Source organism: Bacillus rossius, chromosome 1, assembly GCF_032445375.1.
Source record: "Bacillus rossius redtenbacheri isolate Brsri chromosome 1, Brsri_v3, whole genome shotgun sequence".
In the NCBI taxonomy this organism is placed as follows: Eukaryota; Metazoa; Arthropoda; class Insecta; order Phasmatodea; family Bacillidae; genus Bacillus; species Bacillus rossius.
The window spans coordinates 118,651,155-118,666,232 of record NC_086330.1 but is presented as its reverse complement, the minus strand read 5'-3'; the positions used below and the strand labels follow the sequence as shown (position 1 = coordinate 118,666,232).

Here is a 15,078-nt window from a genome sequence, read left to right as displayed (position 1 = left end):
GGTAACAGCCTATAATCCCCTCAGTAGTAAACTGGCACGGTAAAAATAAAAATAAAGATAGCGCCCCTCAGTAGCAAGCTGGCATGGTAAAAATAAAAATAAAGGGTCGTATTATCTGCTCTCCACAATCTACACCAGCCACGGCAGCAGAGTAAAAAATAAATTCTGCCTGGACAGCGGATAAAAGAGGCATAAGTGACACAGACTGGACTTGTCAAACTTGTACTTTTTGCTCTACAATGCTGTTTCAAGACCTAGAACCACAAGGACCGCAGTTTAAAACATAATACCCCACAAAAGCAATCTAAAACATTCTTGGCCACCTACCATCTCCCCTCTAATTTATCAAAATAAAAAGTGGGTGGATGTATTACGTGGTTGTATACGGTAAACAAAGATGTGATAATAAGTTAAATTTGTTTAACTTCAAAAATAATTTACGATTTTGAGAAGCGGGATAGTTTATTTTACCGTGCTGTTTAGATAAAACAGCATTTATCTTTTAAATATTCAGTGCAACCGCCCCATCATTGTTTTAAATAATTTAATTTATTTTAAAATTTACACAAGTAAATTCAGAATTTTTTTTAGCAGTAGACTAATGCAATGCAAACTTAAAGAGTTCTGCTTAACGTTTAACATAAAAGTAGGCCTTTTTACAAAACCATCACCCATACAATGGCAACATCCAGCACTGAATATAACTCACCCGTTAAGTCATAATATCCAACAACGTAATTGATGTGACAGCTGGTCATTATGTTGTAAACACTAATACGTGCTCTACATACGTAACACACCAACGTATGTTTTAATGAACATGTAAGTTAAGTTACATATTCCACACTGTTAACTTTCACTTCAACAAAGAAATGTTTTAATGTACGAGGGGGAAAAAATATACACGTAAACTCATTTAATGAAAAAAATCAAGTTATATTAAAACTGCCCTACTTTTTAAAAAAGTCCTTAATTGAGGTCTGTTTCTGCTTAATGGCAGCTTTCTCGACAAATTCTTTCAATTTTGTAAAGTGAGACCACATCTCCTCACTTGCACCATGATGTCGTAGCATTGATGCATAGACGTCTCCAGCTTTGAGGACGTCTCTCGTTGTGGGAACGTCTTCGAGTTCTTCCATTTCTCCTTCCCCCTCTTCGTCACTGGAGTCTTGCTGTAATTTTCCGGCATCATCAAGGGCACCGCAAACTGCGACGTCATCGTCCACTCTCACAAATTCCTCAAATGTACAGTCTGGGGCCAAATGCTGCCACATTTGATCGTCGCAAGGCCTAGTAACAGTGCAAGGGGAAGGTGTCAACACTGTCACAGGGCCCAGCTCCGGTTCCGTTGAAGGGCCTGGCTGGGGTTCGGCATCCATTGTCGGCGGGTCGTCCGGGTCTTCAGAGTTGGCAGCAGCAAGAGGCACATGGACGGTAGCCTCTTTGTCGACTGGTGTGACAAAGTGGGCATGTCGGAAGCAGTTGGCGATAATTGTAGGCTGCACGGCCCTCCAACTAGCAACAATTGCTTCTATCCCTCTAAATACATCCCACTTCTTGACATCTTTGCCAATTTCCATTTTTAAAACCATGCTCCGCACGAGCATTTCGCGGAACTTCAGTTTCACTTGCTGTATTATGCCTTGATCCAGAGGCTGAAGCACACTGGTGGTGTTCTTTGGCAGGAACACCAGTTCAATGTTCCTGAGGTTGTCGACAGCAGGATGTGCTGGGCAATTGTCGACAAAGAGAACAACTTTTCGGTTGGCTGCGCCCATCTTTGCATCAAAGCCGCGAAGCCATCTCATGAACACCGTTGAAGTCATCCATGCCTTTTTATTAAAATCGTAATCACATGGAATTACATTGCCCTTGAATCCTCTGGGTTTCTGGAATTTTCCTATCACGAGAGGCTTCATTTTGTCACTGCCGTCCATGTTGCAGCACAGAAGGACGGTGAGGCGCTCTTTGCTTCGCTTTGCACCCTTGCACATGTCACCTTTCATAGCTAGAGTACGATCTGGCATCAGATTATAGAACATCCCCAGCTCGTCCGCGTTGTAAACATCGCGAGGCGGGTATCGGCAAAGGATGTTTCCAAGCAAGGGCAACCATTCGTTCACAGATTGTGGGTCGACTGACGCACTTTCACCAACGATTTTACGACTCGATATGCCATGACGAACTTTAAAACGATCCAGCCAACCGTTTGAACATTTGAAGTTCTCAATGCCTAACTTCAAGCTTAATTCGTCTGCCTTTTTCAGCATCATGGGTCCGCTTACAGGCAGGTTTTGCGCCCTAAGCTGGCCAAACCACTCCAGCATTGCTTCCTCCAGATTCGCATGTGTCACGCCCCTCAAATTCTTCAGCTGGACGTTGCGGCTGTCCTTCAAAACGGCATTTACTATTTCTTCCCTTTTTTTTATTATTGTGAAAAGAGTTGATTTCGGAATGCCATGTCGTCGCGCGATATCCGTCTTCGACAGCTTCTTCTCATCCACTTCCTGTATTATCTCGTACTTCTTAATGAGTGACAAGCTGGCTCGTTTAACACTCATTTCGTCAAAACCGCAAATCCGTATGAAATAAAACAAATGTGTAAATCGCCAACAGTCGTCACAAAACCCAACCTTTCAGGTAACCAAATCGGGGGGAAAAAATTTGCATAAGTCGTCAACAATAGTTCACAAATTCAAGCCAGAAAATATACCAAGTCGCGACTTCAAAAACTAAACATTGTTAACCAATAGTAATTAAAATCAAGAGAAAGCCAGCAGGTAGCTTTGCCTAATTGGGTATGACATTAGACACTCGCAAAAAGCTAAACGTAAAAACGTCGCCACAAAAATCTTTAACTGCGCACCCTGCCAGCAAAAGGACGTGGAATGGGGGTTGTCAAGTGCTGACAGCGGTCGACAGGAAGTGGTATCTATTTTTAGATACGCGCTGCCTGCAGCAGTACAGCACTCGGCAAGAGAAACGCAGTAACACGCTACTAACTACAAAAAATTTATTTTCCATCCGATTTTCTTCGGATTTTCGGCAATTTTTTCACGGTTCCTCGAAATCGGGTTGTAATAGAGAGGTGGTCGCAATAAATGGGGTCGCAACAAAAAGGTTTTACTGTACATGTTAAATAATTACTATCTTTCATATCAAAGTGATTCTTAATATTCTTATGACACTAAAAAAATATATATGTATATAACATACTCATTGTGCAATGCTACAAGGTTTTCTAGGTTTTTTATTTTTATTGCACTATACAGTATAATTTGTTAAGTTAAATGAACAGTGTGTGTGTATGTTAGTATGATTCATGGTGTTATTAAAACTTATGAAGTATAACATATATGACAATCAAGATAATCTAGTATTTTATTATATATTTTTTCCATTTAGTTAATATATCTGCTTGGAAGCATATTGCTATGGATGGTTGTGATTTCAGGTCACAAAGTAGTGGACGTTGCTTGCGGAAGTGGCGATGCCCAGACGCTGGTCGTCACCGATGCTGGTCTTGTGTTCTCCTGGGGTGATGGTGATTATGGCAAGCTCGGTACTATACTATGCTAAAGTCTGTTCTGTTTCCTGAGGCTATAATTAATACGAAAAAAAAATCTTTCTTTTAATTTAATTGCGTTATCAGAAGAGAGGTTTGTAAAAGACATAATGGAAACAATTTAATGATAAAATAAACCGCACCTTGGTTACCTTTTTAACAAAAATTGACAGCGAGTCGTTGATTTTGGTTTTGAAGTTGTGTTGTGAGTTTTTGCTGTCTCAGTTGTTGCACCCTTTGTGTAACAAGGTCACCGTTGCAAAATTTAATCACCTTCCTCTGTATCTCATATGTTAGTTCTCCTTCATACCTCTCCACATTTGTAACATCTTGTGTACGGTACAATTGCTTCCTTTTCGCACATCCTTTTTTCTTCTGTGACATCATTTCATGTTTTTCTGTCTATTTCTGCACCATAATTTTGTCTGGATACATTCTCTTCCCATTCTCAATGACTAGGAGGATATGTTGGTCGGTATAGAGGTCGCCTAATCGTACTAATTCATGGCATTATGCCTAGAACCTTTTTGATAGCTGTTGATTGTAGTTTTGTGAGCTATTCATTCCATTGGGTGGTTTGTATCTTGTATATCTAAAGATAAAGTCTTTCACATGACACTTTTGTTGTTGCAAGTTTTGAACACATTCATAACCCAAAAATTGTTCCTTAATTTCATTTTAAGTAAATGTTTGTGCTATAAGGATTTATGCAAAAGTGAAAAAAATAATTTACTTGTACTTTGTTTCTTTTATAGATAACTTTCTGAAAGAGATTTCGAAATTTCAATTGGATGCATTCACTTACATAGCTTTCTTCAATTTGTCTTCTTCTTCATCTTCTCTTCTTTTTAGCATTTTTAAAATTTTTAAATTGCTTGATTGAAAATTGAAATTAAAACATGATAAAGTAAAAAAAAGATTAATTAATTAATTTTTGTTTTTATTCCATTTTTTATTCTTAAAGGTCTTTTGCAGAGAAAATTATTTCTCACTACATGTCACTTCAAGTTCATAAGTGGTTTTTGTTTTGAAACAAAAATAATTTATATAACAGAAAGTTCATGTAATACGTTCTTATTTCTATGTATAATTATGTCACCATTTCACATTATTCATGTTGAGCTGTGTAGTGAAACATATTGTGTTTACTGCTGCCAAACAATCGCACTCAGGTCCAATGATATGCAGGTTAGACTTGACAGCACTGTGTTTTCTCAAGTCTTAGTCATTTGTTATTGATTTTTATCAGTTAGGCTATGTTAGGCATTTCATAGAAAAGTAGCAGTAGGAGAGTGTTTAGAGCTTCTGACTTTTGAGTCTGAGGTAATGAGTTTGATTCCTGGCTGGGCATGTAGTATTTTCACTCGTGGAAATTTTAGATTCCGGGTGGAAATTTTAGATAGTGGATGTTGTGTTGTTCTTTCATCTACATGCTGCGGTAGGCAGTGGTCGACCACTGCAGAATCATTTTTCATAGGCTGATGGCTCCATCACTATCAAGGGGTGTGCAAACTTCACGAAGTGCTCATCAGCTTGTTTGCTATCAAGGAAGCTGTGAGTTTGACCGCGCGTGCATGTGTTTGTGTCGAGGAACAGGGCGAGGGGGAAGCGACGGGACCAAGACCCCGAAGCTTGTCGATGTGCTGCAAGAAGTGGAAGTGGTGAAGGTGTACTGCGGTGCCCAGTTCAGCCTGGCCCTGACCAAGACCGGGGAAGTGTACTCCTGGGGCAAGGGCGATACCCACAGGCTGGGCCACGGCACGGAGGAGCATGTTAGGTTTCCCAAACTTATTGAAGCACTGCAAGGTGAGTGCCTTGAATATACATTAATTTTTATGCTGTTAACAAATACAAAGTATCAGGAAGTGGGATTGCAAACATTGTCCATCAATAGAGACATGTAAAAGGTGTGTTTATTTTGTGATGAAAAGTGGTGTTATTTTCCCTTAAAATCGGTGTTATTTTACCTAAACGTGGGTTTATTATTTTTATTTTTTATTTTTACAATTTCAAGTGTAAGAAATATGAAGAGAACATTGTAATATAATTGCACCATCAATTGAAAGAAACATTATAAATGAAAATTACACAAATATAGGTTAAAAAAATTGGTTGTCTGTAAAGTTGGTTTATAAACGATAGTTCAATGTGACAACGTCATAACAAAACATTGATGAAATGATTGCATACTTTTATGAATAAAATTGAATCATTTTTATTTTAATAATAAAAGAATAAATACTTGAAATTATATTAGTAATCATATTTTTAAAATGCAAGAATAATTAACCTTTATTGCCGAAATTGTTGTTGTAATAAGCAATGAAAACCACATTAACTCACTTCACTTTATAAACAGCCGACGAAACAGTTCACGCGTAGATGACTTGTAATTAATTTTAAAAACTGGCATTTAGCTATAAAGTTTAAATATAATTATGAACAAGTTTTCATATAAAGAAACTGTAATCAAATATCTATCATCAATTATATGAATCACCATAATTTTTTAGTCAATTGTAACATAACCTATTATTACTGCACTCGCCGATAGCATAACGGAACAATGAGCGTAATGGGACACAGCGTAATGGAACAATGTGCGTAACGGGACACTTTTTCGTGCGTGCAGCCAGCGTTCATCGGTTTATTAGACGTCACGTCAAAAGATACAACTTTAAGAACTCAGATTCTAAATTAAGTCAACCCAATAATTTCAGAACCAAAATACTTTGACACAACTTTTAACTTTCAAATAAAAAAATAGCCATTGTAGCTAATTTTTCTTGTTTCAAATTAGTTCTATTGTCAGTGAGAACATAATTGTATTGTGACAAGAAGCGTTCTGAACAACGTTTGCACACAACATCCACACTGCTTCCAGGCACTTGTCAGAAAATTCAGGTTGTGAAAGTTGAAGTGCTTTCACTACATCCACACTGCTTTCTTTCATTTGTTTCTCAACTTTCTGATTTAACTCTCCAAAACCGGTGATCATCTCCTGGCGGTCCATTTCTTTCAGAGTAGAAACTTTCCACAACTTAGCAAGCAAAATAGGGCTCATGTCTGTAATCAAAATATTTTTTGGATCAAAGACAGTCAGTGTTTCAAAGTCAAGTCTGCTTGGATCTGTAGCCATCAAGCTGGTAAGCTACACCGGAGATTTTGTAGCCACTTGCACTACACTTCTTTTCACAACAGCTGCTTTCGTGGTGCTCATGTGGTCCAAAACTTGTTTTGTTTCATAAAAAAAAAAAGGCACTGCTTCATGTTTTCAAACTTGCGCTGCACCTTGGTAAGCTCACCATGCAAAATATGAGTGTTTGGGTAGCTCCAGCCTTCCAGCCTCATTATTAAATCAACAAGACACTTTCTATGATCTTTCACAACAACCGCCAGGCACTGAATCACACTTATTTCACCGTCACTTAAAGAGGACAAGAACAGCACAGCAGCATTTCGGGTAGCCTTCATTTCATCTGACTTGCAAAACTCCACAACCAAATGAAAGTATTCAACTAGGTAGAAAACACTTTCAAACCAGGAATTCCACCTTGTCACTACAGGCATTGGAAACAACTGGCAGTTTTCACCTTTATTCTATCTGAGCAGGGATAGATTTTAAGGATTTAACTGGACTGTCCAACAGACAGGTATAATTGGACTTTTACCTGTCCGTAACTAATTCCACCTGTCCAGCTTACGTTAAAAAAATTACTAGTTATAAACTTGATATTTGCTTAAGAACATCACTGTACTCAAAACAAGTCAGTTTTACACTATTTTAATATTAATAATGGAGTTTTAAATATTTATTTAAGTGTTTTGCACAAATCACTGGTTTAATGTGTCTGAACTATTATCAGATGAACTGTCATCAGATGCATCTTCCTCATCTTGCTGCAGCCTAGCTACGCACTTTCTGTATGGGGGCCGAAATAATCTGCGCTTTCTCTTACCATGATTAAACCAAATTTCAATAGCCGGGGTAGGATCAAAATCACAGACACTACTTGATTTCATCTGGATACGCATCAGTGATGATAATGTATCATCAAGTTTCTTGCGCCAGTCCGCAAGACTTCATCAAAGAAAATCCTCTTTCACAATCTACGGTGTGAGCAGGCAGAGACAACACAAGATCCACGAGTGAAAGAATATTAACAAATTTGTTCTTGTGTCTTGTGTTTATTTCCCCCCAACTGGCTTTGTACACAGGAGTACAATCCTGGTTAACAACAATTTTCAGAGCTATCCATTCTGGCTCCACCATTTCACACTGAACATTATTGTTCACAAGGTATCTTGAAAAAGTCTAATACATTGATGAACGCCGGCTGCACGCACAAAAAAGGATGACTCATTGTCCCGTTACGCTCATTGTCCTGTTACGCTTTGTCTCGTTATGCTCATTGTACGCTTGCGCTGCATCTATCTCTCTTCCACTCGATCAGAACAACCATCAATTTGACTTTTTCGAGGCACATTAAACTTGAAACACTCCCATTCGTTTCCTACTTTTCCTATCGTCCTATCCTTAACAGATAACACAGATTGGAAGAATTTAAATAGCAAACATGTATAAAAGTTAAAGTTAAAATAATCTGTTTGTTAAAGTAATAAACATATTTGAATTAATGAGTGCAAATAAAAGTAAATTTATCAATTAAATTGTAGATTTAATTTCACACCTTTTTATCCATACAAAATAGTGATAATTCAATAAAATTGATTCATTTTTATTCTTAAAAGTATGCAATAATTTCATAAATGTTTGTCTATGACGTCACGTTAAACTATCGTCCGTAAACCTACTTTATAGACAACCAAATTTTTTTTTCGGCGGCTTTTAAGCGCTACTTACATATCGCCACATTGCTGCACAAACTACTCTAATGTATAATATTAAAATATTGAGCGCCTTTGCATCGTAAACACCTGTCAAGATAGACACGTTAATTGTTTAGGGTGCCAGTTCTCACGTGAAGAATTTGTGTTGGGTGTAGAGAGGGAGGGAGGGAGGGAAAACCGGTTATCACTACCACATGGCCGCACGCGCACACGCGCACACACACACACACACACACTCTCTCTCTCTCTCTCTCGCCTCTGGCTGGTTTATTTTTAGATTTCCCCATCTCCCCCTTCTACAACAGCCTTGCTAGCGCCGCGCCGGTGCGCCGGTGGAAGTCGTAGAAGAGAAAGGGAGGGGTCAAAAACGCGGATTAGAATAACTGCGCTGTAAAAAACTCCCGGAAGGGTCGCACCATACTTTATTACTCAATAAATCGGCATAAAATGTGCGACCCTTGACCCTTATGCGGGTAAATACGGTACTCCTGACGGACTTGTGTGGACTACTGAATGTTACGTTGAAATTTAATAGTAACCTGTCCCCCCGGGCAGGCATGTTTCGTTATGTACCTGTCCGGACGTAAATTTGCCTGTCTCGGACAGGCGGACAGGCGTTAAAGTCGAACCCTGTATCTGAGTAACAGAATACAAGTGTTTCCTCTTCCTCGTGTTCAGAAAAACATTCTTTATTTTGACAACTACTTCATTGAGATCTTTCAACTCCTGAGCCCAAATGTTGCCAACAAGACTTAGCTTGTGTGCCCGACGTTGCACATGTTGAAGGTCTTCCCCAACTACCAATTTTAAGTCTTCAACACACTTTGTCATATGTACAGCGAAACCCCTTATTTACGTTACCGTTATTTACGTTTTCCCGTTATTTGCACTATATTCTTCAGGTCCCGTTTGGTTCCCATATAGTCCAATACAATACTTTCCCGCGAATTACGTCTCAAAAATCGAATCAATCCCGCTATTTACGTCACGTAACAACCATAAACAACCAGAAAATACCGTGGAGCTAGTAGGCAATGAACATTTTAAATAGCAAAATATACATATTTTATAACATGAAAAGTTGCTTTTATTTCTAAACATGTAATAATTTAAGCCTAGGCGTGTAAAAGTACGAGTAATTATAGCAGGAGACAATCTAAAATGCACGAGGGAAAAACGTAAACTCATGAATGTACAAACATGGCTGCTTGTAAGTTCTGATACTGTATTTATGTCACAACTTAGCCGAAATACTGGTACGAGACATAAACTTCACAAGATAAAATGAGCGGTGTCTTGGTAACTGTTTTATACGTCTTTTATAATTTGGGAAGTATTGTACAGTTGACGCCATATTTTTTAAACTAACCATTTATTTCTGGGGATCGTAAATAATTAATTATTGGTATCAAGACATCATGATAAACGTAAACTTGAACATGTCACGGCAGCGAGAAAACTGGTGCGTATACCAATAAATTGGTATTAGAACTGGATAAAATTGGTACACGGGAGGTGGAGCTTATATTTTTTTCCGCTAAGCTCGCATCTATTGGTTGGCGGCTGATGGCGTCATGAGTCTGGGCGGAGCATAGAGTGCGCATGCGCCGCCGCGTCGTTACAGCAGCTGACCAAGTACAATGACCTTTCTCCGCGTTTGGCGCGCTATTGACGGTAAATATTCATCAATTTGCGGCCTTTTCTTAAAAATTTTTTTACTGTGAGCAATGTGTATGTAGCCCGTATTTGTTATAAACCCTGCCGGTTGCAACTGTATTTATAATTTGGAGAGGCAAATAATCTCCTTGAACAGCTAAAAAAGCAAGCAGAAGAAAATTTCAAATTTATTTTTTAGGAAGTAATCAGAAAAACATTTTGGCTTTCATTCTTTTTTTATTTTTGTCAAATGTGGTAAATTAATAATTGATTAAATACTAAAGTAAAATTTGCTGTTAGTGTGTTTGTACCTGCATTGTAGTATGTGCTATTAAACAAAAGGAAAAAAATTCTAAATAAGGTAAACTGTACTCCTTTTTATACTTTTCCCTTTATTTACACTTTCCCGCTTTTTACACTTTTTTACTTTGTCCCCATGAAAAGTGCAAATAAGGGGTTTTGCTGTATATCTAGCGAATCAGTAGCTATGCTTGTCACATCTTCATATTTCACTTTATATGTTTTTAGTGAATCCAGAATTGCTCGAATGCAATGTGTGGCATTGGTGCTTTCGAGAAAGTGAACACCACCAACAAGAAGTTCAGGACTAGAATCTGTCAAAATCCTAAAAAGCACAACAAACACGCACCTCCCCATTTTGTCTGTTGTCTTGTCGCTAAGAATGTCAATTTTCTTTCCTAGTAACTTTGCCTTGACCTCTTCAAGACGTGAACTAGGAAGCTCAGGAACATATTTTTCTCTAAGGGTTCTTGAGTGTGGTAAATTGCCTGCTCCTTCAATATATGTATCCATCCAACTCTTAATGTTGGGATCATCAAGTTTTTGCAGTGGTATATTTGCCTTAACCAAAGCTTCCGCCGTGTCTTTCGCCATTTCATTTGCTGAATCTTTTTTCTTTTTTGCAGTTTGCAACACAGCCAGCCTCTTGTATTTATCACTTTCCACATGTTTCATGCAGGTGTCCTTTCTATCCCACGAGACATTAACATTGCAGTGTCGACACATTAATGTTCTTTCATCACTTGCATATAACCCACGATCACGAAATTCGCGCTCATGAAGTTTGGTGGTTGCTTGAGGTTTCGGCATATTTTACACTTTCACACTTTTGCTGAAAATATGAAGACGTTTTTTATCAGAAACTACAGTTTTTATAAAATAGCCGCACTGTATACAACATTTTTAAACGAAAATTATAATTCTTAAACAGAAAACGTAATTGTTAAGTTTGTTTACACTACAATAACAAATTAAAACAGTTTGCACATTCCATAGTAGATGCAAGATGAACAGTTGTGCATAATTTATAATTTGCTTTGCGACACAAGCACTGTAACGCACAAAATATCCAACAAAATGGCTGTTAACGTGCCTTAGAGAGTACGTGAGCGTATTAGTGCACAAGTGCAGTTCGCCAAAAAGTGTCGTTTCAAATAAATAATTAAACGTAAACATTGGCAAGTGTAGTCTTTACGTTGATAGTGTTATCAATGGTGACAACAGCTGTTTATTTACTTTTTTTTAAGTTACCAAACGGCGTAAAAGTGTTGTTATTCGTGGTAAACAGACGTATTTTGCAAAAAAAATTCGCATTATCGGAAATTATGTAAAAGTGAGGTTATTCGTGTTAAACTTACGAATTTAGTGTAAAAATTAGTTTTATCGCAAATGCAAAATTTGCATGTCCCTATCCATCAAATAGGATTTTCATGTATTAATTTCCAGGCAGTTCTTTGCTTGGTTTCATTATTTGTAAAAATTTTCAAGTACATTAAAGAAATCTCTGTAGATATTGTTATTCATATTGTTTAATGTAGTATAAACAATGTTTGAAATTGCTTTTCTATTTTTATTTTTACCAATATTGATGAGAATATCTATAATAAGTTAACACAGTTGTAATTAAAATTTGAAAATGAAAAGGGTTTTTTAAAACTTTATTAGAGTTTTTCTATCATTATTTCTTAGAATTAATTATACTAAAAATCATAAAAATAAAAATAAATATGTTAAAACTTACATGCCATATTTTTTCCCCTATAATTATGCAGTGTGCAGTAGGGAGAAACAGTGAACTAAAACTATTTTATATGAGATCTAAGAATACAGTAAACTCCCGGTATACCGCGCCCCGATAGATCGCGGAATCGGGTATATCGCGGGTCAAACCATGTCCCCCAATCATAAATAAATAATAATAATAACACAGTAGAACCTCGTTAATTCGTGATGGTCGGGACCGAGATAATCACGGATTACAGAATTTCACGGACTAGCGATTAAAAGCCCGGAAGGTCTTGTCAAGCTTCTCAGACACCGGCGTGCAGCTGGGTAGGCCAAGGTCATGTGACGTAACATCTACCGAGGCTTACTGCGCCTTGGCAGCAGATGGTAAGGGCCGTCTTCGAATTAGTCTCGGTTTAAAAAAATACGGCACTGCCTAGCCATTAGTTCACGGTCATTTACAACAGCCGAAGAGAGAAAGATAAGATCGTGCTGAACTTGCACACATAAATTTTGTGTAGCCCCCCCCCCCCCCCCCCCCCCCTCCTTAATCCAGCCGAATGCCAGCCAGACACGTCACTCGCCAGGCGCCTGCCGTGCGTTGGCGGGTGGAAACAAAGGGAGATGGGAAGCAGAAGTCAGGACATCCCCCTCAAGTTTAAAGAGTGACAAATGTGACAGCTGAAAGGGGGACGACACAAAGGGTCGGTACAAACAGCGTTGCAGAGTTTGGCGGCCCACGCGATGGCTTGCAGTGGTTGCCGGCCGCCGGCCCGCGTGACGTTAATTTCAAGCGCTGACAATTTTTACTTCTCTTTTTTTTTCTGCACTTTTTAATCGTCCCGGATTATCCGATTCCCGAATTAGCGCGTCACGGATTAACGAGGTTCTACAGTAAAAACAATGGAATAAATGGTTGACAGCCGATTAGGATAATTTTGCGTTGTAACTCACAAACTAAGCATCGGGCAGAAAAAAGCCTAGGCGTAGAAAATGTCCGCAGTGAAATTCTAAACAAGATATCTCCGTACATTATTCCTCTATCTTGTAGTGTTTTCAAATTATGGTCCAATCCAGCCCAGTGTTATTTTCTGAAACACTAGTTCTTAACATTTTTTTTAACCCACAAATAAAGCATCGGACAGGGGACCCGATAAAGCCCACCGTCCAGCGACATTATCCAGCGTGACTCGGCTGGGGATTGATGTTGGATAGGTTTGGTTGACGGCAAGCGCTGGGAGGGGAGAGGCGAGCCGAGAATATGCGACCAAGACACCCGGGTAGACGGAGTGGAATATAAGCGCCAGTGATGAGAGGGGCGATTAAGCCGAAAGGGGGGAAGTCTGGTGACCTTGAGTAGTTCACTCATTTTCGTCGGCACACTTCTCGTGTTCACGTGTGTTGACATATAAATGTTTTGTTATAACTTGAACCTACAGACGTAATATTATTCGTTGTATTATACACGTTCATCTTTTTACTTTGGTATAATGTTTTAACATTAAATAGTAAAGTAAATCAGCTAGCGTATTTTTAATCTTTGCCGAGGAATTCCCAGTGGTCCAATACTTACGTGAACCATACTGTACCACTTTTACCGTGAGGTAGTAAACAAGCCCCGGATATGTTTATGTGTAGCGGCCTCCCGACCTTTAACCAGAGGCTGGGGAATATAACACTTGCCGAACCCGGCCACACACACTCAGCAATTCGACACAGCGTTTGGTGAAATAAGTAAAGACAATGTTTAACAGACTTTTTAATACGGCGCCACTGATTGCGCTAAAATTATTTTGGCGCAATTTTTGTATCCCACATGTGACAATTTATAATTTAATGTAAGCATGGATAACAAAGTTTAACCACTTTACACGATAGACGATTCTTTATTTTATATTGTACGAATGCTAGAATCGTTTTTCACGTATCTGCTGCATACTTCTGCAAAAGACACGCTATCTGTAAGTACGTAAATCTAGAATTTTTATTTTGTCAATCAAACTCGGTACTTTGCGATTCATATTCGGTTTGAAGTATTACTATGGCCTTTCTATTTAGAAGACTTTGACCACAGAATCGTGTGTAACCGCACACACTGCACTTACTTTGTTACGGACACTCAGACGAAGCAGATACTGTGGCTGACACCACGAGACTGGCAGCAGCTTGTGTGCCGCACGTGTGTATGGCGGCGTGTGGCGCGCTCGTAGGCCGTGCGACAAACTGTGCGCGGCATGCGGAAAAATAAAAAATAAAATTCAACATTTCATATTTATCTTTAAAATTTATTATTTTTATTTTTTCACCCGCGTTTAGTGAAAACTGCGGATGCAAAGTCCGCACAAAGGCGGGCCGTCTATACTGTGCGTGCTTGCCGACCTATTAGAACACAGGCGGTGTTTTATGCCTTTTGACCTTGGTCACATCGAAACATCGCGGTTATGCAACAACGCGGGTAAAAGTTATGTCCCCCGACAACCGCGTTAAATAGGGAGTGTACTGTATAATTTATAACACTGGGTTTTTATATTCAATCTTTTTCTCCTGGCATCATTGTTTTCTGTATTTGTATGACTGATAATGGTCTTCTGTATCTTGCTGAGTATTGCAATGCAACAGGTTTAAAAAAAAATTGTGGAGCATAGCATTTTCGGGCGATGTTCTGATATACATTTTTTTCCTGTGGAAAGAGTTTTGAATGACATGTTTTTTTTTACTCCTGATGGTGTCAAGTTATGTTTGCCATCAAAAAGCAAGTCATTTTGTTGTGGAATTTGTGTTCTCTGTGTTTAGGTAACTTTCTGCAGTTCTAAGTGTTTCAAGTGATTTATAATTATTTGAACTTACTAAGCAGGAAATATTCTCACTGGGAACTTAACGGAGTGAGGTTGGCACAGTGGTAAAACATTGAACATTGGACTCGCATTCGGAAGGAACTGGGTTCAAATCTCAGTCCATCAATCTTGATTTTGGTTTTCCGA

General features: G+C 38.6%; 2 protein-coding genes across 3 annotated transcripts in view; one reads left to right on the top strand and one right to left on the bottom strand.

Annotated features, from left to right (window-relative positions):
• The window catches only part of LOC134543153 (E3 ubiquitin-protein ligase HERC2), a 374,433-nt gene that overhangs the window by 48,763 nt on the left and 310,592 nt on the right, over positions 1 to 15,078 (top strand). For both annotated transcript variants that reach the window (XM_063388026.1, XM_063388017.1), the window contains exons 13-14: positions 3,455 to 3,562; positions 5,162 to 5,371. In XM_063388026.1, the coding sequence (XP_063244096.1) occupies positions 3,455 to 3,562; positions 5,162 to 5,371 (318 nt within the window). The remainder of the gene's footprint in view (positions 1 to 3,454; positions 3,563 to 5,161; positions 5,372 to 15,078) is intronic.
• LOC134543180 (tigger transposable element-derived protein 6-like) lies at positions 933 to 2,380 on the bottom strand. The gene has a single exon (XM_063388075.1). The coding sequence runs from the start codon at positions 2,325 to 2,327 to the stop codon at positions 951 to 953; it is 1,377 nt and encodes a 458-aa protein (XP_063244145.1). The 5' UTR covers positions 2,328 to 2,380; the 3' UTR covers positions 933 to 950.

Excerpts from the sequence above, each read along its gene's own strand:
- LOC134543180 (XM_063388075.1), bottom strand. The coding sequence starts at position 2,327 with ATGCTGGAGTGGTTTGGCCAGCTTAGGGCGCAAAACCTGCCTGTAAGC.